Source organism: Pipistrellus kuhlii, unplaced genomic scaffold, assembly GCF_014108245.1.
Source record: "Pipistrellus kuhlii isolate mPipKuh1 unplaced genomic scaffold, mPipKuh1.p scaffold_m20_p_2, whole genome shotgun sequence".
NCBI classification, from domain to species: domain Eukaryota; kingdom Metazoa; phylum Chordata; class Mammalia; order Chiroptera; family Vespertilionidae; genus Pipistrellus; species Pipistrellus kuhlii.
The window spans coordinates 15875315-15901373 of NW_023425515.1; the positions used below are offsets into that span (position 1 = coordinate 15875315).

A 26059-nucleotide genomic window follows, 5' to 3' on the forward strand; every position below is an offset into this window, starting at 1 on the left:
CTATTGCTGTGACCCTTTAATATAATTCCTCATGTTGTGCTGACCCCCAACCATAAAATTTTCCAATGGTCTTAGGCTCTACAGCAGCAGTTCTCAACCAGTGGGTCGCCTAAGACCATCGGAAAACACTGATATTTACATTATGATTCATTAACAGTAGCAAAATTACAATTATGAAGTAGCAACGAGAATAATTTCATGATTGGGGGTCACCACATGAGGAACTGAATTAAAGGGTCACAGCATTAGAAAGGTTGAGAACCACTGACCTAGGGCATCTGGAAAGAATTCGGCCCTGCCAACTTTTTTTTTATACTTCTGATCTTCAGAACTATAAGGTAATAATACACGTGTGCTGTTTTAAGCCACTGATTTTATGGTAATTTGTTAAGTGGCCATAGAGAACTAATAATACTCCTTCCATAGTTCCTTGATTTTGAAGACTGTCTTGTCTGGCATGTGTTGCCCAGTGGTTGAGCATCAACCCAGGAACCAAAGGTCACGGTTTGATTCCAGGTCAGGGTACATGCCTGGGTTGTGGCTCGATTCCCAGTAGGGGGCATGCAGGAGGTGGCTGATCAGTGATTCTCTCCCATCATTGATGTTTCTATGTCTGCTTTTCCCTTCCTCTGTGAAATCAGTTTGTATATGTAAAGACTATCTTTGAAGAATTAAAGCACAGACCGCCACACACAGTGTTTTGTTTGTTTGTTTTTTATCAAACTGCTGTACTATTACTAAAGTGAGGTATATAATAAACAGATATAAGGAAGAAATGTTAAATAGGTCCACAGAGGACTATAATAATAGAATGCAGGACAATAATCACGAATAATAGAGCATAATAAAATAAAAAAGAAGATAATGAAATAGAAGAATCATAGCTAACACTTACCCTATGTTTATGTATCTGCTCTCTTGTAGGCAATTAGCATGTATTAACACATTTCATCCTCATAATGACCCTGTGAGGCTGTTCCATTACCCATTCTGTTTGCAGATGGAAAAACTTGGGTTAGGATTCCAGCCCAGGAGGCAGCCTGGCTCTAGAGCCTGTATTCATGACCCCTTCGCCATGATGCCTCAAACAAGAATAGAATCTGCCAAACCTTGAATACCTTATGGCTGTGCACACAATAGATGAGAGCAGATTGCTTCCACTCCTGCAAAGAGATGTAAGATGACTCTCAGAGAGTGAAAATACTTAAATCCAGTCCGAGGAGGAGAATATCTTAGACCCAGAAACCAGCTACTTTACCGAAAACAATGAGCAGCTTCACTGGTGATTTTTGTACATCAGATAGAACAAGAAATTGAGGGCTTAAAGAAGCAAATATTAGCAGGTCCTAGAATCTCCAGGATAAAGAATCCAAGATACCTGAACAATACAGTTCGCAAGAGAGCCAGGCCACCTGTAGAGCTGGGCAGGTTGTACACCAAGAGATAGGCTCATGGAGCATCCATACTGGAAAACTCTCAGAACTATTCATTTCTTTTAATCCTTTACTAACCAAGCAAACTTTTTATGAGTACTTTAATTATTATTATTTTTAAAAATATATTATTATTGATTTCAGAGAGGAAGGGAGAGAGAAAGAAAGAAAAAAAAAATGACGAGAGGGAATTATTAAGCTGCCTCCTGCATGCCTCCTACCAGGGATCAAGCACATAACCCGGGCATGTACCCAGACTGGGAATTGAACTGTGACCTCCTGATTCATAGGTTGATGCTCAGCCACTGAGCCACATTGACTGTGCAGTACTTAATTATTAATACAAGGAAAGGAGGTATTATGTTCACCTGAAAGACGCATGCAGCATGACGAATATATTCACATCTGACTTACTATCACTTTTGAGTGGCTTGAGCTATGATCTTTAAAGTAAAGAAACTTCCAAATAGCTGGTCATGTCTGCAAGGGCCAGAGCCTGGTCATCCCCCAGGCAGAGTATCTTGACACCAACTGGCCTTTTCTCGACAGTAACAGGGAATCTCTGCCTTTCTGTGGGCCACGTGTCCTCTTACTTGCCTATTAACACCACAAAATCCTCCGTAAAGAAAACTGGCACAACTAGGTAAGTATTGCAGGGGGACTCCTGCTTTCACAGGAGGAGATGGGGTTACTTTATGACACAATTAAGTTTGAAGAAAATCCTTCAGGCAATAAGAAGGCAGCAGGTATCTTAGTGGAAAGGCTGCTGAAGCGCACCTTTGTTAATTTATATGTGGAATGTGGCAGTGTGCTTTGGTCGGCTTCCCTGACACCGTCTTCTGACAGTTATGAGGCAATATTTACTTTAACAATTCTCCAGTTGAAATTAGCATCTGTCAATCAAATTCTTTCCAAGAAAGAGACCCAATTATATGATAAATACACACACATATGACACATTTTCTTACCTTCTGGGTACTTTTTAAGTGGTAGTATACCATCATTTTTTAAATTCAGGGTCAAGGAATGGAAAAGAGATAAGTTGAATTAAGTGGTTAAAGGGAAATAAAATTAGCAATGCCTTGTAAACGTATTTGGAATCCAAAGGTTTGTTTTACAGCTGCAGAAGTTACCTATATTTTGAGGGGAGTGAATATAAACTGGAGTTGACTGGCAGGACCCCAGCTTTATTCAACATTTTAGAGGGAGAGATATGGGAAGGCCCCCTTGTAGTTGAAGGGCCTTATTTTGTCCTGCTTATCACCAAATCCAAGGTGTGTCTCAGTAAGCCCTTCATATAATATGAAGCTCAAGTTGATAGCATGTTTTAGATTTTTTAAGAGAAATTGAAAAACGGAAGTGAAAAGATCAGAAGGGGAAGAAAGTTATACAGCCTTAAAATTCTAAGAAAATTATTTCTGCGACTATTCAGAAAAGGAGATACAGGGAACAAGGGTGAGGTAGGGAAAGAGGTAAATTTTTATCCTATTTATGACTGACTGAAAACTGAATAGATTATTTTTGTTCAAAACCCTCTAATCTTATACCCATTGGAAGGACCATCACAAAGAAGATAGAGAATACCAAGTGTCAGTGAGGAAGTTGGGAAAATGGAATCATCATACACTAGAGGCCTGGTGCATGAATTTGGAGGGTCCCTCAGCCTGGCGTGCCCCCTCTCATAATCCAGGAGCCCTCAAGGGTGGGAGGTGGACCCAGCTATCAGGAGAAGGTGATGCTCCATCAGACTTCTGCTGCTGCCACTGCTGGAAGTGCAAGCCTTGGCCAGCCCTGGTTACCTGAGTCTTGGGTGGCCCTAGGTGGCCACCATCTGAGGCTTGCCTGCACCTCAGACCATTCCTGGGTGGCTGGGGGGCTAGGGTGGGTCTAAACACACCGAGGGGCTGCCATCTCTTCCCCCGCCAAACCCCCATGAGGCTGAGGGGACTGGGTGCTGCCGTCTCGTGGCTATGGGTGCTGCCATCTTTGTGACGGCATGACAGTCAATTTGCATATTCCTTCTTTATTAGATAAGATTGCTGGTGGAATGTAAAATGTTTTACTGCCGCCCAGCTCAAAATGTAAAAACCATTTTGGAAAAGGGTTTGACAATTTTATTTTTATTTTTATTTATTTTTTAATATATGTTATTGATTTTACACAGAGAGGAATGAGAGAGACAGAAGTTAGAAACGTCAATGAGAGATAAACATTGACCAGCTGCCTCTTGCACACCCCCTACTGGGGATATGCCCGCAACCAAGGTACATGCCCTTGACGGAAATCGAACCCGGGACCCTTCAGTCCCCAAGCCGACGCTCTATCCATTGAGCCAAACTGGTCTCGGCATTTTTTTTTTTTTTTAATGAAAATTAAACAGATGTTTTCCATATAACCCAGTAATTCCACTCCTAAGTATTTACCTAAAAAAAAAAAAAGAAAAAGAAAAAAAAAGAGTACACATGACCTTACAAGGATGTTATATCATTGTCCATTACAGTATTATTTAAAATACTTAAAACATGGAAAAATTCTGATGTCTGTACCAAAATGTGGTACAACTATATAGTGGAATACTATACAACAATCCAAGGGAATAAACTATGGCACATGCAACATGTGGATGAACCTCAAAAACATGTTCTGTGAAATAAGCCACACAGAAGAATGCATATAATGTAATTCTATTTATGTGAAAATTTCCAGAAAAGGCAGAGTTGTAGAGGCTGAAAGCAAAATAGCTGTTGTTTAGGATAAGTCAAGAGTCAAATTTGTTTTTAACCCGTAATTATAGGACCTCTTTGTATATGTTTGATTCACTGGCATTACTCCTGTCCTTTTTCTTTCTCGTCTAATGTATGTTAGTTACTTTATGTATTCCTGGAAGGCCAATTTGTATGCCTTTAAGAGCAATGTGATGTTAATAATTAGATGAGTAAACTATAGATAAGTCCCAGCAATAGATATGTGCAGGAGAAAAGCTGTTAAATGGTAAACTTTATTTCAAAGAGATGCAAATGTTATGAATAATTAAGGCATAATCTTTTGAAACATTACTGCTTTTTTTTTCCCCACTAAGCTAACTTAGCATGGGAGAGCTAGGATGTCAGTTTTGGCCACATCCTGTGTTTATTCGTAGGTGATCTTAATTAAGTCGATTTAGCTTTCTGCATTTCATTTCCCTTATCTACAAAATGGGAATTAAAAGTGTCTCATTTTACAGAGAAACAGCAAAGACTAATGACAGCCCCACCGCATGGTACGCATCCTTCAGGGACCTGCACCACAGATATAAAGCACAAGTATATTCCCTTTAAAGTGCTCTTCCATGAACATTACACATGCACTATTTAAAACTATTTAGTGAGAATAAAAACAAACAAACAAAAAAACCAAAAAACCAGTCAGTATATTGTTAAAGAGAAAGGTGGCAAAAAAGAGGGAGAGAAGAGAAGAGTGGTACATTTTATACTCTTAGGTAAAACTGTATCATCTCTTAATTAACATTTTCCTTGACCATTGTGCTCGATCTTAGCACAGGGGCTGACAGTGTAGCCCGTGAATTTTTAAAATGAGCACAATGAGAAATGGACACTTGGATCCATGTTTCCTATCAAGCAAGACCTGCCAAAAGGCACAGCTGGGTTGAAACCGGTTTGGCTCAGTGGATAGAGCATCAGCCTGTGGACTGAAAGATCCCAGGTTCGATTCCAGTCAAGGGCATATACCTTGGTTGCGGGCACATCCCCAGTAAAAGGTGTGCAGGAGGCAGCTGATAGATGTTTCTCTCTCATCGATGTTTCTAACTCTCTATTCCTCTCCCTTCCTCTCTGTAAAAAATCAATAAAACACATATATATAAAAGGCACGCTGGATTTAAACACATAGCTGCTCTGTGCATCCTGGAAGACCCTCACAGTTAGCCCTTTCCTGGCCACGGATTAACCCTTAAAAATAAGGAAGCCAGAGGCTTGCAGCAAGAGGAGAATAACTAGATCTTTGCTATTCAAAGTGTCATTCCAGGACAAGCAGCATCAGTATCAGCAAATACAATTTCTCAGGCCTCACGTAAGCTATACTTATTCTGCGGCTGCAATTTCAGTAAAGCCCCCAGGAGGGTAGTGTGCACAATAAAGTTTGAGAAGTGCTGAAGAGTAGTGATTCTCAACCATTGCTGCTTATTAGGATAATTTGGAAGCTCTTCAAATATACCCCTGCCAGACCTCTCTTCTCTCTGACATACAACGTTCCTATCATTCAGCGGAGTGTTAGGTGTTAGGAGAAAAAGCAATGGAAGTAAATGAATTGGCTTGAAGGTATATAGGAATTACCTGGACATTTGCATTTTCTTAAGAGGGTATGTGGTAACTAACTCATTGTTTCAATAGGTGCAATTTCAGACTGTGCTACTTGGGGGAAAACTAACTCGGAGTGAGATACTTACTGAGCCTGTTGTTCTGCTAATAATGAAGCAACTGAACCCTGGAATGCCCTCCTGAGATTGTTCCCGGTATAATGCGAGCATGAATGCGCTCATAGGGACTTGGAAACATTGTCTCTCCTCATCCATTCATTATATACTTTATTTATGCATGTATTCATTAACTTTTTTTTTTTTTAACCAGAAACATGAAGCACCTTCTTAATGTTGAGAACTTTTCTAGAAACCTGGAATTAGATGACGCTCTTTCCCCTCAGGAAAGTGACAGTCTGCTCAGCATAGCAGACTGATAAACAAAATGACCCTATGGTTTCACAAAGTGCTGTGGCAGGAATCCACAGCGTGTGCTACCAGCACTCTGAGGCAGGAACACCTGAACTAGATCAGTCATGGGAGTGGGCAGCTAGTGGTTGTAATGGAGCCAGGGAAGCATTCTCAACAGGAAACGTCGCCCACTGAGTTCTGAAGGATAGCCAGAGATTGCCAGGCCAGAGGACAGCATGTGCATTGGCTGGCTGCAGGATGCAAGCAAAGGCTCGGTGAGTTTAGGACCTGCTAGGGGGTTCATGATGGCTGGACTGTAATGTGGGATGCCCCAGGCTAGAAAGGGATGATGCTGGAGAAGGAAAGGGGAGCTAGGTCATATGCTCCATGGGTTGTAACTCCTAAAGTTTATAGAAAATGAATAAACATGTTGCATAAACATGTTAGGGATTTTAAGCAGAGGTATAGCATTCTCAAGCTTACCGGCTGTGAAGTGGAGGCAAAGATTTAGTCATACCAAGAATAACATTTCTGTGTCCTAGGTGAGGGGTGAGCTCTGCAAGATTGAGGAACTTAAAGAGTAGCTACCGGGCTAAGTCAGAGAGGTTGTGTATGAGGATGTGAGAGAGGGTGAGAAAGAGAAATGTTGTGCATTGGCCCAAGAGAGAAGCAGGAGTTGGGTCTTGTAGTCCATGTTTAAATTATTTCAACCTTTGACTAATACCAATAGAGTTACAGAAGAAAGGGTTTTAAAGGAAACACGACTTGATTAGAATTATAACTTAAAAAGGGTGCAGGCAGGATATTAGGCTGCTTCCCACTTACCTGGATGGTAGCTCATGGTTACCTGTATTTGAATGGTAACAGAATGAATAGAATGGGTGGATTTCAAGATATTTAAAAGGTATAATTCTTAAGACATGGTGTTTGCATAAATATATGAGTTAGTGAGAAAAAAGTGAGTAAAGTATAACTCAAGTTCCTGGCTTGAGAAATGGGGTGATGTGTTGCCATTCACTAAGCCTGGGAACACGGAGGAAGAGCTGTTTGGGGAATAGGTGGGGCCAGTGCATGAAAGTTCTTTTGAGTCCATGTAGATCTGAGATACCAACTGGTAAGTCTTCCACAAGTTAAAGTTTAGGGAAGTCAGGGTTGGAGATAAGAATTCAGGAGTCATCAGCCTATGGATGGTGTGGTTGAGATTTCTTTGGAAGGAAATGAAGATTTCAAAAAGAGACAAAGGAGGAGTCAGGGAAGTAGAAGGAAAATCAGTCAAGGGCTGTAAAATGCAGCTGAGAGGTTCAGAAGAATTGAAAGCAGAGAGGGAGAAGTGGAAGAGGGGACAATGTGTAGATCTTGTTCCTGGGGATGTAAGAGAAGATATATCCAGAGAAAAGATGACTGCTCTTAGACGGAGGAGGGCATCCTCTTTCCTTCATTACCTGGAGGGCATTCTCTTCCTCTAGTATCTGGGGAAAGAGGCAATGATGGTTTAAAGGCAAAACTCTGTTTGAAGGCTGGGAAAGATAGGAAGCCACATGACTCATCATCCACTTACTCATCTGTGAAGTAAGAGGCACAATCTGCCCCTGGGAGAGAAAAGATAGAAGAGTATTGAAGGCTAAAAAGGGGCAGTACGAGGAGCGGAAGGGAAGGGAAGGGAAGGCTAACCATGGCCATGCAGAAAGGCTGTACACAGAATTGATGACCAGTTGGAGTTGAAGGCCACAACCTGAAATGGCATTAAACCATGCAGTTAGGGGGTTTCCCACCATCATGAATAATCTTCAACAGATATTTATTGAACACCCTTCTAGTTGCTGCAGATGCAGAAATGAACAACACAATGTCCCTACTTACAAGGAGCTTTCAAAGCAAAATGAGACAGACAATAGACAAATTAATCACTAAATGTATAACATACATTGTTAAATATATTAGCCTAGAGTTGAAAGGGAAAAGGAAGGCAGCTTTGGGGCAGGCGAGGGAATGACGTTCTTAGATGAGATGATGATTGAAATGATGGCAACACAGGATGTAGGCTAGACAGTATAAAAAAGGCAAAGGACAAGTAGAGTGGACACAGGTGAGAAGTCTCGGTGAAGTTGAAGAGCAGGTGTAGAGGGACAAAGAAATGAAAAACTTCTAAGGATTATGGATGGTTGGAGCATAGGTTACTCAAGTTGAAGATTTTAAGGGTAGAACTGCTCTGGGTGATAAGATCAGGAATTACCATGGAAAGGCATGTAAGGATGTGAAGTGGCGGTGAAGGTCCTGAGAGTTTAGAAAGGTAAGAAATGCTTAATCTAGAGAGTAGCAGAGCCTTTTTTGTTTACATAATCCTGGATGTTAGCTGGGAAGCTGATAGTACTTTCATGGAAGGGAAGATGGGGAACGAGATATCAGTCTTTACTAAAGAGAGATGAATGTCTAGGAAGTGAGTAGATGACAGAGATAAAATAGTTGAAGTTAGGGTGGTCAATTGGTGGAAGCCTATATCAACAGAATGGAGAGTAATGATTTGGATACTGCAGAGAGTGATAATAGAAGGCTAGTTTTGCCTTTCAATTGTGTGAAGTGCTAGGAGGGAGCATTCTGTGAGTAGGCTTAGGACTAGTTACAAGTCCCGTCTTCTTACCCAAGGGAATTCCAGAAATGCTCTTCTAATTCTGCTTCCTTTCGCATCCCAAACCCTTTTCTTTCCTTCTCTAGAGAGAGAAGTTTGCAGAAGACACTCTTCTGAATGGATGTAAATGTTTGCTGACAAGAGTAAGATTCTAGAATGTAGAATTAGTTCAGATAGGTTTGGGTTTAGGGCTCATGTGTTGTCATATAGAATTGTATCACTCAAGTGGGTAAAAGCAACCAGCAACAGGAGATGTTGGCCTCATAAGTAATATAAATGTCTAACTACTATGCTGTACACCTGAAACTAATAAATTAATTGACTGTCAATTGTAATAAAAACATTAAAAAAAATTTTTCTAACAAAGAGATGTCAGAGGCCCACCTATCTGGCATGTTATTGTGGCCTTCTTATTTGCTAGAATGAAACTTACTAATAAATTCAGTTTTATCTTTTTACTAGCCTCAATAGAAACTCAAAAGCGAATCAATGGCTTTTTTTTTTCTTGAGACAAAATGTTTGTTAAACATTTCCTAGAGGCCAGATCTTCCTTAGAAATTTCAAGCAAAGAAACCTCAAACAGAATTGTTACATTTCAGATATCAAAATGTATTTTTTTTTAAACTCTTCAATCCAGAGGAATCTGTTAGTAATGGTGAAGCTAAAAAGGATAGGGGGTGGGTTCTCAGCACAACCTACATGACTGGGGAGTCAAATCGAAGTCAATTAGGAGGTAGCTAATAGCAAGCAGTGGGTCTTGACTGCTTAAGGCAGAAACAAGCAAGCCGACTATAAAATGGTGGCTGTGGCCCAGGCCATATCTTTTATGTAGTTTCTTCTGTTAATGAAGGCTTTCCTGAGCTTCAAAGAAATTATTATTTAAAGAACTCCCAGATCATTAAAGACTTGTGCTTTAAGATGTGCTTCAGGACCCAGTAGTTCCTTATAAACACTCCCAGTAAAGAAAGCTTTTGTTAAATCCACTGGCTTAATTCTCTGGTATAATTAAATTAGCTGAATAAAATTAGGATGTTTTTGATACTTCTGCCAGGCTCAAACCAAAATGAATTCATTGTCCCAAAGTACATGTATACAGCAATTAATGATATCACTAACGTAGAAGGCAAGAAGCAAAATATTAATAATTGTGTAAATAAGTTAATTTTTTCTGAGTGAATCAAATAAAGGAAACAATATGAAAAGGTAATTAACAAAAACAGAATTTCTCAAAGTGCTGTATATAATATTCTGTAGCAAGGATATGACACTGTGTTGAGAAGAAATGGCACAAGCAAAACCTTGACAGTCCCTTTAAGCTCATCTCCATGCAAATATGAATCTTTTAAAAGAGAATATAAGATAGTAGCAATAAGTACTTTGAAATTGTATAAGATATATTTCAACTACAGTAATACAATTAAAATAAAGAAGTGGGAAGACTGGAGAAGTTGATGAACTGGTTGAGTTCCATGCAGAATCAGCCCATTACAGGCCCTGACACAAAGGCCAAGGTCAGTGGCTCTGGCTCCACACCCAGTCAGTTTCATGCCTTATGAGCTGCTTTTGACCTCAGCTCTAGTGAATGGGTTCCTGCCTTGTGTCTTGGGATCACACTTCTGGCTCATTCCCCAGTGCTGGAAACTGACCTTGTGCTTTTCTTCCATCTCCTGGGACTGAAAGGCAACTTAGTACTTAACCTCATCACGTTTGGCCAGACCCTGAAGAACTTTCTTGGATCACTACACATTGCCTGGTGGGCCTCATCCTGTATAGCTTCTTTCCCTTGTTCTTAGCGGGAAGCTTCCTCTCTTCTGACCCTTGTAATCTACGTAAGATTCAGTCTCATTGCACTGCCTCAGACTACTCCTACCTGAGCCCAGTTTATACAGATGACAAACATTTCGTATGGAAGAAAATCTTTCTTTATAGTATATGGAAAAAGGAACAGTTCACCAATTTTGTGAAATTCAAGGGTCCTGCTTTTCCCTCAACCATCAGCCACCACACCTATTAATTTTTAAAACTTAGGAAAAAGGAATCAATTGTCTTGTTTTATTTAATACCAGAAAATCTAATTATGTGAGAAAGTTAAAAATTTCTCAAATATTTCCTAGCTGACTTTAAGGGAACAATAAAAGTTATTTTAAAATTCAAGTGTAGCAACAGGAAAAAGAAACCAGTATCAAAATATTTTAAGATTCTGCCTAGACGGTGTGGCTCAGTGGTTGAGAGTCTACCCTTGAACTAGGAGGTCACAATTCCATTCCCGGTCAGGGCACATGCCTGGGTTGTGGGCTTAATCCCCAGTGTGTGTGTTGCTGGGGGTGGGGAGGCAGCCAGTCAGTGATGAGAGATTCTCTCTCATCATTGAGGTTTCTATCTCTGTATCATTCTCCCTTCCAATCTGAAATCAATAAAAGTGTATTTTAAAATGTCTTAAGATTCTGATATAAGACATGTGAGTTTTTTAAAGTTTTAAGTTAAAGATGGTAATTTACTATAAGAAGATTTTGGTTAACTGAGAATGAAGGAATCTTTTGGAATGTCCGTTATGGACCTGTTAGTGTGCAAAGTGTTGGAATTAGAATCCTTGCTTTAGATGGAGGATTATAGTTATCATTGCTTTTATAGTCTATAGGTAAACTGGAAATATACTTTGATTTATTTCATACTAATAATTCATTGCATTGTTGATGGTCTAAGGCTCCTTCTCTCACCTAACCATATAGTCATGCAAATAATGACATGATATATGAGCTTTACATAAGTGGTTGGCAACAGCTTAACATGTGCAATCCACAAGAACTCTGGATTCATGGGGAGAACTAGTCCAAGCTAGAGCTCATGAAAGCATAAGTTGACTTGACAGGCTACACGTTAGAGTGATGATTTAGAACTTCATGATCAGCCCTAAGGATAGACTAAGGATAAAGGGAGAGCTGTTCCCATGAGATGGCTATGATAAGGACTTCTAGGTCATGCTGGCTCTTTCCTTCATCCTTGGCAAAGTAAGTCCTTTTCCCCATGACCAGATCCCTTCACTTCACTAGGTGGGGTGACAAAGGCCAGACCCCTGCTTATTAGCTCCCACACGTCTGCTTTCCCCAATCAGACAGGCAGGGCTTCTCCTGGGGTCCTGAAGCCTTGAGAATGTAGATCTTCATCCTTTATCCATCCTGTATCCTTACTTCCAAGGACGACCTCCTTCCCCCTCACAGAGAGCCACTCTACACTCTAGTCCTCTTTCGGTTGCCACCTTTGTCAAGGCCATCACCCACCTTCTCTGCCTAGAAGAGAGCTCGGGTAGTGCCTAACTCAAATATTTTATGAATGAATAAATGAATGAATGAATGACAGCAAAGAAAGAAAGAAAGAGGAAGGAAGGAAGAAAGACTTTCTGTCTTTTCCACCTTTGCTTAGCTAATTCCTCCTTCACTCCCAGCACACCCACTGCACACAGAACTCACCTCTCACTTGTGGTTAGTTGGCCAATGTCTAACTTGCCCACTAGAATGTTGTGTTGACTGTCTCTCTTATTTACCATTCTGTTCCAGCAAAGTGCATGATGCATAGCAAGCTGTCAATAAATATTGCTTGAATGAATGAATATTTTATTTATTTTTGAACTTATTCTTGGGTTCCTAATTCTGAGATCACAAAACCATTGTTATCAAAGCGAAGTGACTTGTCAGGTCACTTGGTACACAAATACCGCAGCAAAGGGGTGTTTTCAGTCTGGCTTTGTCCTATTTATAAAAGTCAGATTCTCTATTCTGTAGTTCTCTGTCAAAGCTCCTAAGGTTAGCCCTTTTCTGTCTGACCCATCTCCTTCACTAGCATAAAAGTCAATTGTTCCCTTCTTAGTTTAATTTACCTTAAGAATTCTACTCTCTTAAGCTAGAACTAGGTCAGCAAGGAAACGGTTTCTATATCTACTTTTCTTTCCCACTATTTTCCTGTTTCAGGGATCATTGTCAACTGATCTCCTACTTCGGTAAACATTTCCAGCTCTCTAGGGCTAAATTCTCCACTAGTCTGGCTTTCCTCTTCCTTCCATCTCCAGTTCTCTCAGAGCTTCTCCCTTCTCAGTGTCTCATTTCTGCTTTTCTTTCTTGAATCCTGTGCCCTCCATCTCTTGGATGCCACTATTTAGCTAAGTGTTGCCACTTTTCAACCGCCATCCCTGGTTGCTTCATTCTTAGCACGCTCATTCTAATTTCCAGTCAACTCACACATACAAGCATAAGCTCACCACAGAAGGACACTGAGGTGCTCCTTACCTCCAGGTTACATATAAAATAAGAACTTGACATGCTAGCTGAACACTGGGGACAGCTGGGGATTGAAATGTGACCTGAGTATAACAACCCTTCATATCTAGATGCAGTTACATTCGAGGAGACCATGTGCATTATGAAAAAAAAAAAACACACAAACAAACAAACAAACAAAAAAACCACACCAAAAAAACAGCCTTGTTTCAGAGGAAAACCTGCAAGCTCTGTGAGGGCAGGGCTTATATCTGTTTGTTCACCATGGTGCATTCGGTTAGGATTAGTGTCAGACACAGATGGGTATTCAAAAATATTTGTCGCAATGCAATGAAAAGTTTCAGTCTAATCATCAGGGGGGAAAAATCCTTCTGGAGGAGGCAAATGATTTTGCATGATCCTTTGGGACTTCTGTAATAGAAAGAGCTATTTATTCATTAAAAAACATAAACATGTGGAGCCAGACACTGCCTTGTTTCAAGGAAGCCCTTCGTTTATTAATAAGTGCTACATTTAATAGCACTCACTAGAGAAGAGCTTTTTATAACTTTGACTTCACTTAGCAGCATCCTGCATGCACTGTTGACCCAGTTCATCCTCCTGTCATGATCTTTTTGCGCCACACCCTCCCAAAACTGATGCAAAGGCAGAAGGAGGTTTTGGGTTACTCTCAGTAATTACATATTGTTGAAGTTGGCCTGATTATTCTTGTTCAGTAACATGACCTAAAATGTTTTCATAGGAGATACATGGGCATGTAACATTGCTTTCTCTTCGGAGATATCCACTCGTGTCCTGGGAACTTGGGATCTACCTGAGAGAGCTACTAAGGGAACAGCGTAGCCCTTTCTTAACCTTCTGTATATTTCCTTTAAAAAAGAACTTGATTATTATTCACTAACATTAGAATCAACACACAGCCCTGATAACTAATCTTAAGTGCTATGTTGCCTTTAAGTGGAAGTTTAACCTCTAATAGCTTTTTGCTAAGCAAAGAATCTTTTAGGATTCAAAATGCAAATTGGACCTGAAAAAGAAAAATTATTTTTAGACTTATGGCACTTCAATTTAACTGTAACAGAGTTTCAGGGCTTTCATTTATTAGCAGAATATGTTTTTGGTTGTGAAATTTTATAGAGGAATCCCTGTTGGAAAATTGTTGAGTGTCCTCCTTTGGCTGGGAGCCATTCATTTAAACAAGTTATGAGATAAAGCTGAAGAATTTCATTCATTTGGGGAAAGCCAACTAAGGGTTATTATTGTGGGTACATTAGAGTTGGGATTTCTGTGATTATCTCAAGAAATTTTAAAATCAGGGCCAAATGAGGTGAAAAAATTCATGTAGCTATATTCACATTGTGGAGCAATTAAAATTTTAATTGGGCATTTAAAGAATCAGAAAAATACAGAGGTTTTTGTATCATTTAATTTGGATTTTCTCTCATCATTTGGAGTGTGGCAGAGCGATATTGTAGGGGGAAAAATCAGCTTAAAATTAAACCTGGACACAATCTAAATTCATACTGGTGACCTTGGGCATGTAACCACTCTATACCTACATTTCTCTTAAATAGAGATAGCATGTCCTACTTTACAGAGAAGTTATAAGAAGGAAAAATAATTAAAAACCAGAATCATAGTTAAGAGCTCAAACTGGTCACCAAGATGCTTAAGGTCAAACCTCAGCTTTGGGTCTTAATAACCATGTGACTGCGTGCAGATTTCTGACCCTCAATTTCCACATCTTTAAAATGACTACACAAACATCGTTACCATATAGAGTTAAATATCTTAGAAAAGTGCCTTACATGATTGACAGATATCAAACATTGACATCATTATTACTACATGTATCTTTTTGGCTTCAACCCAAGTGAAAAATTGTCTAGTTAACATTCTATATATAAATCTGATAGTTAATCTATAAATCTGACAGTGAATGGATTCTTAGTTAACTATAGGTCTGTGCCTGTGTGTGTATGTGTATACCTATCTGCATTTAAGGTAAATTGGTCACATGTATAGAAGAAACATAATTATAATTAAATATTCCTCTAGCTAGAACATACAAACACAAAATAGGTCTCCTTTTTTGAGAACTGAAGCTCTACAGAGTAATTCTCTGTGCTTAAAAACTTCCTTCCAACTTACTTATGTAAACCCACATACAGTTTCTGAACAGTTAGTTGTAGAGTGGTGGCTTTTCTTAGAGCTGACCGAATAGACAGGTCTAAGACTTGACCTTGTCTTAGCTGCTACTTAGCCAGAGATTGACAGAGAGTGTTTGAATTAAATGATAAACTCCCAGTCCAGATTACATTCAGCATCAGATATTGCCCCACGCTCAATCTTTTCAATTGAGTTATCACAGAGAAAGTCAGGGAGAGGGATTTTATTTAACACAGAGAAGTGGATTGTGGAAGAATCCAGTATGTTTGTAATGCCAACCATTTGGTTTTTATTAGCATTAGTCTGTGTGCTTGCTCATTTTCAGTCATTTTCTCTTTAGGAATGGTCCCCCAGGTTCTAGTTTCCACATTTCTGCCTTTTGAATGGAGTCCTTTGTGACCCATTGTGATTACATTGTGTTTTCCTTGTGTCCTTTCAGAATGTTCCGACTGTGCCTTAATTTTGGTTGGGGGATGGGTGGGAGGATAGTAAAGCAGGGGAATGTGGTCAGCAATGCTTTCAGAATGCTGTCAAAAGAAGTCCGTAAATTATCAAAAAATTGCCTAGGAAGAAATATCAGGCTTGGTGTTAATAAAGCAAACATTTAGGACAGAAGTTGAGTTAGAAATGTGTGTCCTAAGGTATTCACAGGAATGTTTGCTCCTGGTACCTCAACCTTTATCTGACCTCTCCTAGGCACTTCCAGAACAGTCCTAAGCTAGACTGATTATAGTGATTTTAAGATAGTGGAATGAAAATGCTGTGCGGTTGGGGTCAAAAAGCCAAGAGCTTCGGTGGTGTTGGGGAGAACAAGCTAAAAACGGTTTTGCTCATATACCATTCCCTAAGCCTTGCTCCATGCAGAGCGAGTCTAGCCAGTGAAGAAATCCTGCTGAGGAGCCAGATAAGATGCCTAACCTATTTAACATGTTTACACTCTAATATGTTGTGGCTGGGAGTTTTAAAAATACAGTAGACATTATTTGCATCCCATTTCCACTTAATTTTGTTGCCTGTTTTATAAATTTTTCCTAGATATTTCAAAAATGGACAGACGTATAAAAATCCTAATCACTTGTGAATTCCCTATTTGCTAATTTGCCTCTGGGCTAAACTTTATTTGTGATTTCAGATTCAGTATTCAGACATGCTCAGATTGGTGAAAGATTTGAGTCACTGTATAGGTGCATACCCAGCCCAGGTCCAACACGGAGTTTGTAAGCACGGGTCCTTCACTTGGTCTGTTTAGAGTGACATTTTTTCTACATATCTTTTGCATTTTGCTGGTTATTTCACTACGTAAAATGGCCCTCAAGCATGGTGGTGAAGGTATATCTGACTTTCCTAAACACAGGAAGGCTGTGATATGCCTTCCAGAGAAAAGACAAGCGTTAGCTAATCTTTGTTCAGGTATGAATTATAGTGGCTGTTGCTTGTGAGCTCAATGTTAGAATCAATGATATATATTCATAAGGTGTCTTTAAATTCAACAGAAACACACATAAAACATGGTTTTGTATTGATTGGTTGGTGAAAATGTACGATCAGAAACTCAAAGGAACTTAACCTTGTGCTTCCCCAGTGATTCAGTGTGCTCTAATTCAGTGTTAGTGGTGACATTAGGACAGAATTCCAGTGAATAATGAAAATTAACTATTTGTTTTGTAATTACCATGAATTACATTGCATTCTCACCGGAAAGCATCAGTGACCTACTAAGTAGGGACCAACATTAAATAAGATTAAGCCCACAAAAAAGTGCTACAGTACAAAGCTTTGTGCTATTCAGATTATTTATTTGTTGTTATGTGAATCATAGGTATATCAGGTTTCCTTTATATTACCGGCAATTTCCCCAGAAGCTCTGTACACATGCAGAAATTTCTTTAAAACACACACACACACACACACACACACACACACACACACACACACATTCACAGGACCAGAAAACTAGTTTGAGGGGATATACATACAGTATATAGACATTGACATATTTACTGTATACATGTTTCTATACACAGACCAAAAAGCCCTGAGACTGAAAATCTACCTGTGTAAGCAGAGGGCAGGAAAAGACGGGAAAAAATAAATAAATAAAATAAAATAAAAGAGGTTGACAACTCTAGCATCAAGAGTGTAGTAAGGGAACTTACATATGAAGTGCATCTTGGGCAATGGCAAGACTGTGTGGCAGGTGCTAAAGAATTATATAGAACAGGGCAGGATGGATGGGGTACTGGTGTGTGACCTGCCTCAGATAAGGGGAAACTGCCTTACATGCTTGCCTGGTGCAGGACAATGGCCTGATCCAGGAACCAGCATTCTACGGATAAATAGGGGAAAGGTCGATCAGACAGACTCTGAGGCGATTTATGGGGAGCAGCCTCTCATCTGGCCCACAGCTGGCTTTGGGGTCTCTCCTCCACAGTTTAGTGCTTCAAATCCCATTTTCAGTTAGCATCCTATTGATGTGATTGGAAGGCAGATAGGAAAGGAGACAGTTTTGCAGCACGAGTCATTGATTGGCAGACCAAGGCTTTTCTCCTCAGCAGGTTCCAGAGTGGCTGGAATTCCACCATGTCCAATCGTGCTCTTGCAACTGGTGGAGTGGTCGTGCTTCAGATCTGTTGCCTGCAAGGCTTACACGCTTCTGGAGATAGAGAGCTCATCTTAAATGCACAGAAAGTCAAGCTAAACAAAAATGTTTCTCGGACAGTCTTGACCATCAGAGACGTGAAGTGATCCTGAATATAGTGTAGTGTTTGCTATTGATATCTACTCCCAAATCACACCTGCTGGTCCTTCTGGTTCTTGGGAGAGGGAAACGGGGAGTAAAATCTAGAAGAGTCCTTCACCTCAAGCAGGGAGTCCAACTCAGAACTCATCTAAAACAAATGGAAGATGGAAGAGAGGCATTTTTATGCAGCAAACAGCTCCAGCACCAGAGGGAACTGGGTCATGGATGGGGTCTGGAGTGGGAGGTCATGGAGACCCAAGTCAGCATGGTAGAGGGGAGGCCTGGAAGAAGTGGGATTGTACAGGAGAGACATGTGTGGCTCCCTGTAATACTGTGCTGGGGACTCAGAGACTGAAGTGCACTTAGAACTATGGGTTGTCATGATGTGAGCCCACTAACATTCACAGGCTGGAAAGATATAAAGAAATAATAGGCCTCCTTCTTCTAAATGGTCCCATCTTTACTTTCTGATATTGAGTTCTCTTGTCCTTATTTTCCATGTTTCTCTATTATCTGATCTGATGGTTCTCCCTTGACTGCTCCTTAGAACCAGTCAAGAGGCCTTAAAAAAAATACCTGAACCACCTGGCTGAGTGGCACTGAAGGATCTGGGTTTGATTCCTAGTCAAAGGCACATACCTGGGTTGCGGGTTCACTCACCCCACTCCCCACTCCTTACCCCTGTTGGGGCACGTGTAGGATGCAACCAGTGTATGTGTCCTCTCATATCATGTCTCTCTTTCCCCACCCCCTTCCACTCTCTGAAAAAAACAATGGGGGAAAAAAAAAATCCTCATATGAGGGTTAAAAACCCAAAAACCTGGACCATGCAAAGATTCTGATTTAGTTGATCAAGGTAGATCCTGGGCATCTGTATATTTAAAAGCCTCTAAGATGGTTCACATGGTTAACCAGACTTGAAAAGTACTGCTCTAAAAACTCAAGTGAGATTGTTCACTCTCCCTACCCCAGTGTATTCTATCCAAGGAGAGGTGAAGCAAGAACCCTGCTAAATATGCAGAAATTTCTTTAAAACATGTCCACAGCATGTCTACGTCAAGAAGATGCTTCCCTGAAGGTGCCTTTGAGAGTGGGTGGCTTCCATACCCCTTCCCCTCTGCTTGTCCAATGAATTCATCTAATTTTTCCCTTTCCTTCTTCCTGGCCACTACAGCCCCTCCAAGTCCTGATGCTTTCTCCTGCCTTTGACCCAGCACTAGTTATTGGTGATAAGGTTGATATTGGGGAAGGACTGTGGTTTACAAGAATAGCAGGGAGAAGAGGAAGTAGAGAAGAGGAGGGCAGGGCCATGGGTAATTAAGAAGGAATGGAAAAGAAGAAAATGCAAATTACTGCTTCTCATGTGTTCCATCTGCTGTATTCAAAGTATGGTGGGAAGAGGATGAGCTCAGAGCCACAGATACTTAAGTGCAAGTCCTGGCACTCCATCATTTATTAGTTGCTTGATTTGAGGAAAACTACTTAATCTAATATAGTCACCCACCCTTATCCATGAGGGATACCTGAAATTGCAGAAAGGTATCAGACCCCATAGAAACTATGTTTTGCAGCATACCTTCTTTAAAGGAATCACTTAACATCACTATTCTTGTGCATGTGGGCCATTATTCAGAAAACTAAGGGCTACTTGAATATAAGCACCGAAATACCTGGACAGTCAATCTGATAACCAAGACAGCTACTAAGAGAATAACAAGTGGGGAGCACATAGAGCATAGATATGCTGGATAATGGGATGATTCACATCTGAGCAAGATGGACCGTGGCAGTGTGAGATTTCATCATGCTATTCAGAACCGTGTGCAACTTAAAACTTAAAGAATTTTTTTTTTACTTCTGGACTTTTCTATTTGATGCTTTTGGACCGTGGTTGACTGTCTGTAACTGACACCATGGAAGCCAAACTACAGGTAAGGAAAGACTACTGTAGAATTAAAAAGTGGTGATGCTCCGGAATTCAAAGCAGGCCTGCCTAATGTAACATTTCCCTAATCCATACCCACACAATAGACCCTTGGTAATGAATACAGTAATTAATACCTTCCCAGTTGGTAGTTGAGCTTGCTTTAAAATTCTTATAGTCAAATAAGTTGGGAGAATGTTACAAGAAGATTAGTTTGGGAAATAATGATGTGTCATTTATTATCAGGCTAGAAAATTCAGAATTGTCATTCACAAGAAATAAGCTCATTATTAATAGAAGATTACTTTTTCTTGTCTTTATGTGACTATTTTCTTCAATTAAAAATAGACTTTTTTTCTTGTTGTGAAAGCAGTACATGTTCATCTAATACAAATTGGAAAATAAAGATAAGCAAATAGCACAAAATTAAACACACTCATATTCCCTCCACCCGGATATAACTGCTGTAAATGCCCTCTAGACTTTCTGTGCTTTTAAACAGATTTTTAAAAATCCTAGTAGACTCTCTCCTTCACCTTGAAAACATCTGGTCAACAGCACTCCATGTCAGTACATTTGCCTTTACTACATCCATTTTTATATCTATTTATTATAAAGGTGAATAATTTTGTTTTTTAAACAACATTTGTTTACTCAGAAGTCACGGACCCAGAGATAAGGAAACATCTGAAGAGCCCAGGTGTGACTCGGTAGAGAGGTTGAGTAATTCAAAACAAAGTGCAAAATGTAAAAACAATTACAACCAGCTTGACAGTCGTGTGTCTGCTTCCTACAGCCCTTCTACCCACAAGTCTACCACTGACTTCAAAGAAAAGTCAGCACAGAGGAGGTCCGGAGGATAAGGTGCAAAACCAGAATCAGACTCACAGATAAGAGATTAAAGGAAGGTTGATCAAAGACCCAGCATAAAATTGCTAACCCTTGACTTGCCTTGGCCCATGGCCCCAAAATACTCATCAGAACAGAGAGCTCTCTTTGAAGTGATTGGGAGCACCCATACCCAGATGAGCTCTCTGGTCAAAGGGAAATTTAAAGAGGGGCACTGGAAGGTGTTTGCAAAGTTGCCTCTTTCTATCTCTTGTCTGCATATCACTCTCAAATTGCTTGGATGCTGCTGCTTTGGTTTGTTGTCCAGATGTAAGTAGTTCTTGAACTGTCCTGGTATGAAGTGAGGAACTTAGCTTAAGAGGAGAGAAGGGTTTGTCTTTGTTCCTTGTGGGAATTTGGGAAGTAACAGAAGCATGCACATGGCAGTGTGTTTGTACTCAGGAGCATACCAGCTTTGTAACCACCACTCCTTCTTTTTGTTCGGGTGTTTAAAAGGGCATGTGGTATTTCCAAAGAGGCAATAAGATGTGCTCATTCTATTCATTCATTGCTTGTTCACTGCTCTCCCTACTAGGGGTTTACTGCTTTTTGTGGTGTTAGCACATAAACTATCCATTGCCCCAGAGATGGGAAGAAAATAGGACTCCCCAAATGGCAGTAGCCTTTACAACATTCAGGTTAAATTTTTTAAAGTGTTTTGAAAGACAAGAGTTACATAAAATTGCTAAAAATGTATGCTTAGAACATCATAGTTAGCACTTCTTTCAAGCTCCAGTTTTGTTTTGTTTTTCTCTTTGCATGATAATCTATGTTTTTAGGATCTATGTTTTCATATTTTCCCCAGCCATCATTTCTTCATTTCCTTTCAATTTCAAGGGGATTACTTTTTCTCTCTACTTTTTATTTTTAAAACTAATTTTCTAATCTTTACCTGGGGATTCAAGTTAATGTTTTCAGATGAGTCTGGATTGAGCATCATGTTAGGATACATGAGAACTGGGATACAAATTTCCTCCTTTATCAGAACAGTCCAGGGGAGGATATAATGGATTTTCCAACAACAAATAACTAATATGATGCCAGCTTTGTAGGGGTTATCCTTCATGAAAAAGGAGGATTTGAACTGGGCTTAAAAATTCCTGAAATTTCTAAATGTGGAAAAATAGAGAAAGGATATTTTAGTAGAAGTTGGGGCAACATGATCAAAGGTGTGGAAGTGGGAAAACTATAAGGTGTTTCACAGCAGAAACTCAGTACATTCATTTATTTGGGGCAGTTGGCTCATATGAGGGAGGAGTGAGAGAAGCTTCACTGGATATAATAGGGTGAGAATATGCTGTGGGATCTGGAATTTATTAGGAATGCTAAAGAGTTATATTGAGACCGTGGGAGGGGAAAATGGTATGGTGAGTTGTTATGACAGTTAATCTGACTGGCACACAGAATGGGTGCATGGAGAGATACCTGGGGCCATAGTTTGGGTGAAAGTAGAGCCTGAGAGAAGGATGTGGGGTCTGAAAGAGAATGGAAATGGTGGCAATTGGAAGGATGGGATGGATTCTGGAGCTTGTGTAATGAGAATTGATCTGACCTGCATAGTCGGGAAGGGGATGTGGAGGAGGAAGGAGTTACAGGACTCATAGATGATTGGGGAACATTGCCACACAAACATACTTGCACATGTTTTACTGAGGTACTGGGTGATGGGAATACAAAAAGGTTAGGTTCATCATCAGAATGGTTATGAAGACAGATGGGTAACTACAACGAGAAACCCAAATATGTACCTTCATCTAAGCATAAAAGACTGAATGAGGCCATGAGCTCTCAGTTCAGAGAAAGAAAACTTCCCTGAAGTTTGGAATAATGGAAGCTTCAGGAAAGAGATGGGTCATAGCTGAACCTTGGATAGTGGATAGAATGTGAAGAGAATGGGAGGAGTTAAAAGGGTAAGGTGGGTGGGGTCCGGGGAGAAGCAAAGGCACAGGGTAGGGAAACCACAGGTATTTGTGATATATGGAGCAAGCCCATCTGATTGGAGCAGGAGTTCGTATAAAAAGTGCAGAGAGGAAAAGGGGGGAAGATGGAGATTTGATTGGTCCAGTAAAGATTTAGAGGCCAAATTAAAGAGTTGTAATTTAACCAAGCTACTGTGAACCCACTGACATTTGAGCAAGGGAGTGGCCTGTGCTAAAGGGTATGCTTTGGAAAGTTGATTCTGTGAAACTGTGGAATGTATGCATGTAGAGAGATAGTACTAGGAAGGTGAATAGTTGGGTGACCTTTAGTCAAAAGAGAATGAAGATAAACTAGGTTGACATTGATCATGAAAAGAGCATAGAAAATAGACAGAGTTATTAGCAATAAGTCCAAGGTCAAGGGAGAAATGGACTTTTACCCAAGGTTCAATCCTGGGAGGCTGTGAAAACAATTGTCCTATATATCAAAGTCTGAAAGTCCAGGGAGAACTGGTTTGGAAGCAGCCCAGAGAGTTGGAGCCTGAGATGGCAGCCAAGCCAGTGGGTCATAAGGTGGTGAGAAAGGAGGGGAGTGGGGCGGAGGGGTTCAAAGCTCAGCTGGAAAACAGACTTGCCATTCCACGTTGAAATAATCCTCACAGCACAGCAATTGTGTGAAGTTTTTAATGAAATGACTTTAGTCAGACACTGAAGTATTTCCAGAAGCTCATTTGAGAACTTACACTCTCTTGATACAGATGAATTCTCAATTGCTCTCCTGTTTCCCTTGCAAAACAGTTCACCTTGTCTAAGGAAGAAAAAACATGCAGAGAGCAGTGGGAAGGTTTTTCTCACTATTCCAGATGTAGAGATTGTGGGCATTGGGCCTCCGGTACATGATTCTTTCCTGCAGTGGAAATAATTCGTGTTTTATGCCTCCTTCTATCCATTGCAGCACCTAGCACAGTCAGTGTTTTATACCTTGTAAGTACTCAGTGGTTGATTTGCGTCTTTGTGGTTCTCAAAGATAGAAGAGTGGACATAAGAAAAACTAATGAGCCTACAAGCCAATTTCATAATGACAGACTCTACATAAAGAAATGCAAATTAGATGTCAAATATGAATTGCAAAAATGGTGTAAGCAAGGTTCAAGAAGTAATAAATGTAGCTTCAGATCCTGACTACAATGATCAAACCCGTTAACAACCCCTCATCCCTTGGAGGGTGAGAGATATTCAAAAGTCATAGCCCCTGGAGAGCAGAGTCATCAGCTCATATTGTCAGGATGAAGAGTGACCTTGTATTAACTTCAAGCCCAGGGCAGTCTAGGCTGACCTATATGTGGTTCTTCATCTGAGATAGGAACTAGCAAGAACCTAAGATGTAGGCGGGAAGGCCTCAGACCTTTCAAGAATAAAACCAATCAACGGTAGCAAAGGAGGACTCTTCCTAGATAATATTCATCATTCTACTCTGAGCTGACAGTTACATGTGAGAAAAAGGAGCATCAGGCCAGTTGACTTGCTCATAATGTGAAAGCAACATACCTTCCCCCCTACTTTCGAACTAAAGAAACACACCCCTTTGTTTTGTCTCATTTGTCTGGTCCTTCAGCTGCTCGACTCATCCAGAACATGGATCCCACTGCCGAGCCTTGTTCCGACTTTTTCAAATATGCCTGTGGAGGCTGGTTGAAACGCAACGTCATCCCTGAGACCAGCTCCCGTTACAGTAACTTTGACATTTTAAGAGATGAACTAGAAGTCGTTTTGAAAGGTGAGTGAAGTGTGTGTCTTTGCACCCAAGATTTCTCTCTTAATCTATCCATTTTTAAAGATACAACTCTTGGCCTTTATGGGGAACATGTGCAGGATTAAAGTCGTAATCTCTCCACGTTTTGTGGAACCACCACTTAGTCATGCTGAGGGTGGTAGACACTGAAATGGACATGCTGCCATCTCTTGCATTCCTGCTTTCATTTTTAGCCGCACAAACAATAACCCTAGTATCTCTAGAGATGGCATCTTGATGTCATTTTACAGAAGAAGAAATTAAGTGATTTCCACTAAACACCACCTGCCTAGGCTTCCCATCCTGACCCTGTGTTGACGTCACTATAAAATGTCTAACCCAGCTTACTACCCTCTCCCTGGGAATTTGAGAAAGTCATAAATAGTCTTCTACTATCCTCTATCCTTTGTTCTCTGTTATAAATTACTTTGTAGAAAAACGAGTTTTGCTATTTTCTGACATCCTTAATAGTAAAACAGTACGTTCAATATATTGGGAACCTGAACACACTAAGAGAATTGTTTTCCAGCCATCAGGAGCACTATCATATTAAATTCCAAATTCCTCTGTATTATTATTATCTTTTTATTTCAATGTGAAACCAAAGTAATGTATCTGTGGCTGAGCAATACACATCACTGTTCACATACACACACACACACATACACACACACACACACGATAATCTAGTAGAAAACACTTTTATATAACTTGGCCAATGAAACTGAGTCCCAGTCCTGCAGTAGGAATAATGATTAGGAAAGGGGGATGGTTTTCCCTGTAGGGTTTTGGCAGGGGAAGGAAGTGAACATACATATAAAGAAGCAAGTTTGTTACTGAACCTGTGTTGCAAATGTTCATTACAGTTGCCAACGAGCAATTATATTCATGCATTTTATTAAATGCCCCATTTCAGATGTCCTTCAGGAACCCAAACCTGATGATATAGTAGCAGTGCAGAAAGCAAAAACATTGTACAGATCGTGCATAAATGAATGTAAGTGCTCCTCACTGTATTTCATTAAGAGTGTGTCAACATATGCATAGACTTCTTAATAAATTTATTTCCATTGCTTTTCTAAGCTGTTATTGATAGCAGAGGTGGCAGGCCTCTACTCATCGTGTTACCAGATATATATGAATGGCCAGTAGCCACAGAAAGCTGGGAGCAAACATATGGTAAGGCAGTGTTCCTTCTTTGTTTGAAAAAAAAATTACCAATAAACATCTATATTGTTATGCTGTGTATCATAGTACTGCACTAACTCTTCTAAAGATGTACTTCACCTTTCATTACTTTAGGTACTTCTTGGACAGCTGAGAAGGCTATTGCACAACTGAATGCTAAATATGGGAAAAAAGTCATTATTAATTTTTTTGTTGGCACTGATGACAAAAACTCTTCGAACTATATAATTCATGTAAGTTTGTGTGGCTGTCAGCCAAAGTTATCTTTAATATGTAATAAAACTTCCACACCCATTGTTGTTATTAATATTTAGAAATAACAACCATTCTCATTTGAATTGCACGGGTAAGGAGGGAATACATTAACGCTCCATCCCTGATATCTAGATTCCCCATTATACCAA

General features: G+C 40.1%; 1 protein-coding gene across 5 annotated transcripts in view; it reads left to right on the forward strand.

Annotated features, from left to right (window-relative positions):
- The window catches only part of MME (membrane metalloendopeptidase), a 95642-nt gene that overhangs the window by 10004 nt on the left and 59579 nt on the right, over positions 1 to 26059 (forward strand). For all 5 annotated transcript variants that reach the window (XM_036446128.2, XM_045583620.1, XM_045583619.1 and 2 more), the window contains exons 4-7: positions 24291 to 24452; positions 25384 to 25464; positions 25551 to 25646; positions 25770 to 25888. In XM_036446128.2, coding sequence (XP_036302021.1) covers positions 24291 to 24452; positions 25384 to 25464; positions 25551 to 25646; positions 25770 to 25888 — 458 coding nt within the window. The remainder of the gene's footprint in view (positions 1 to 24290; positions 24453 to 25383; positions 25465 to 25550; positions 25647 to 25769; positions 25889 to 26059) is intronic.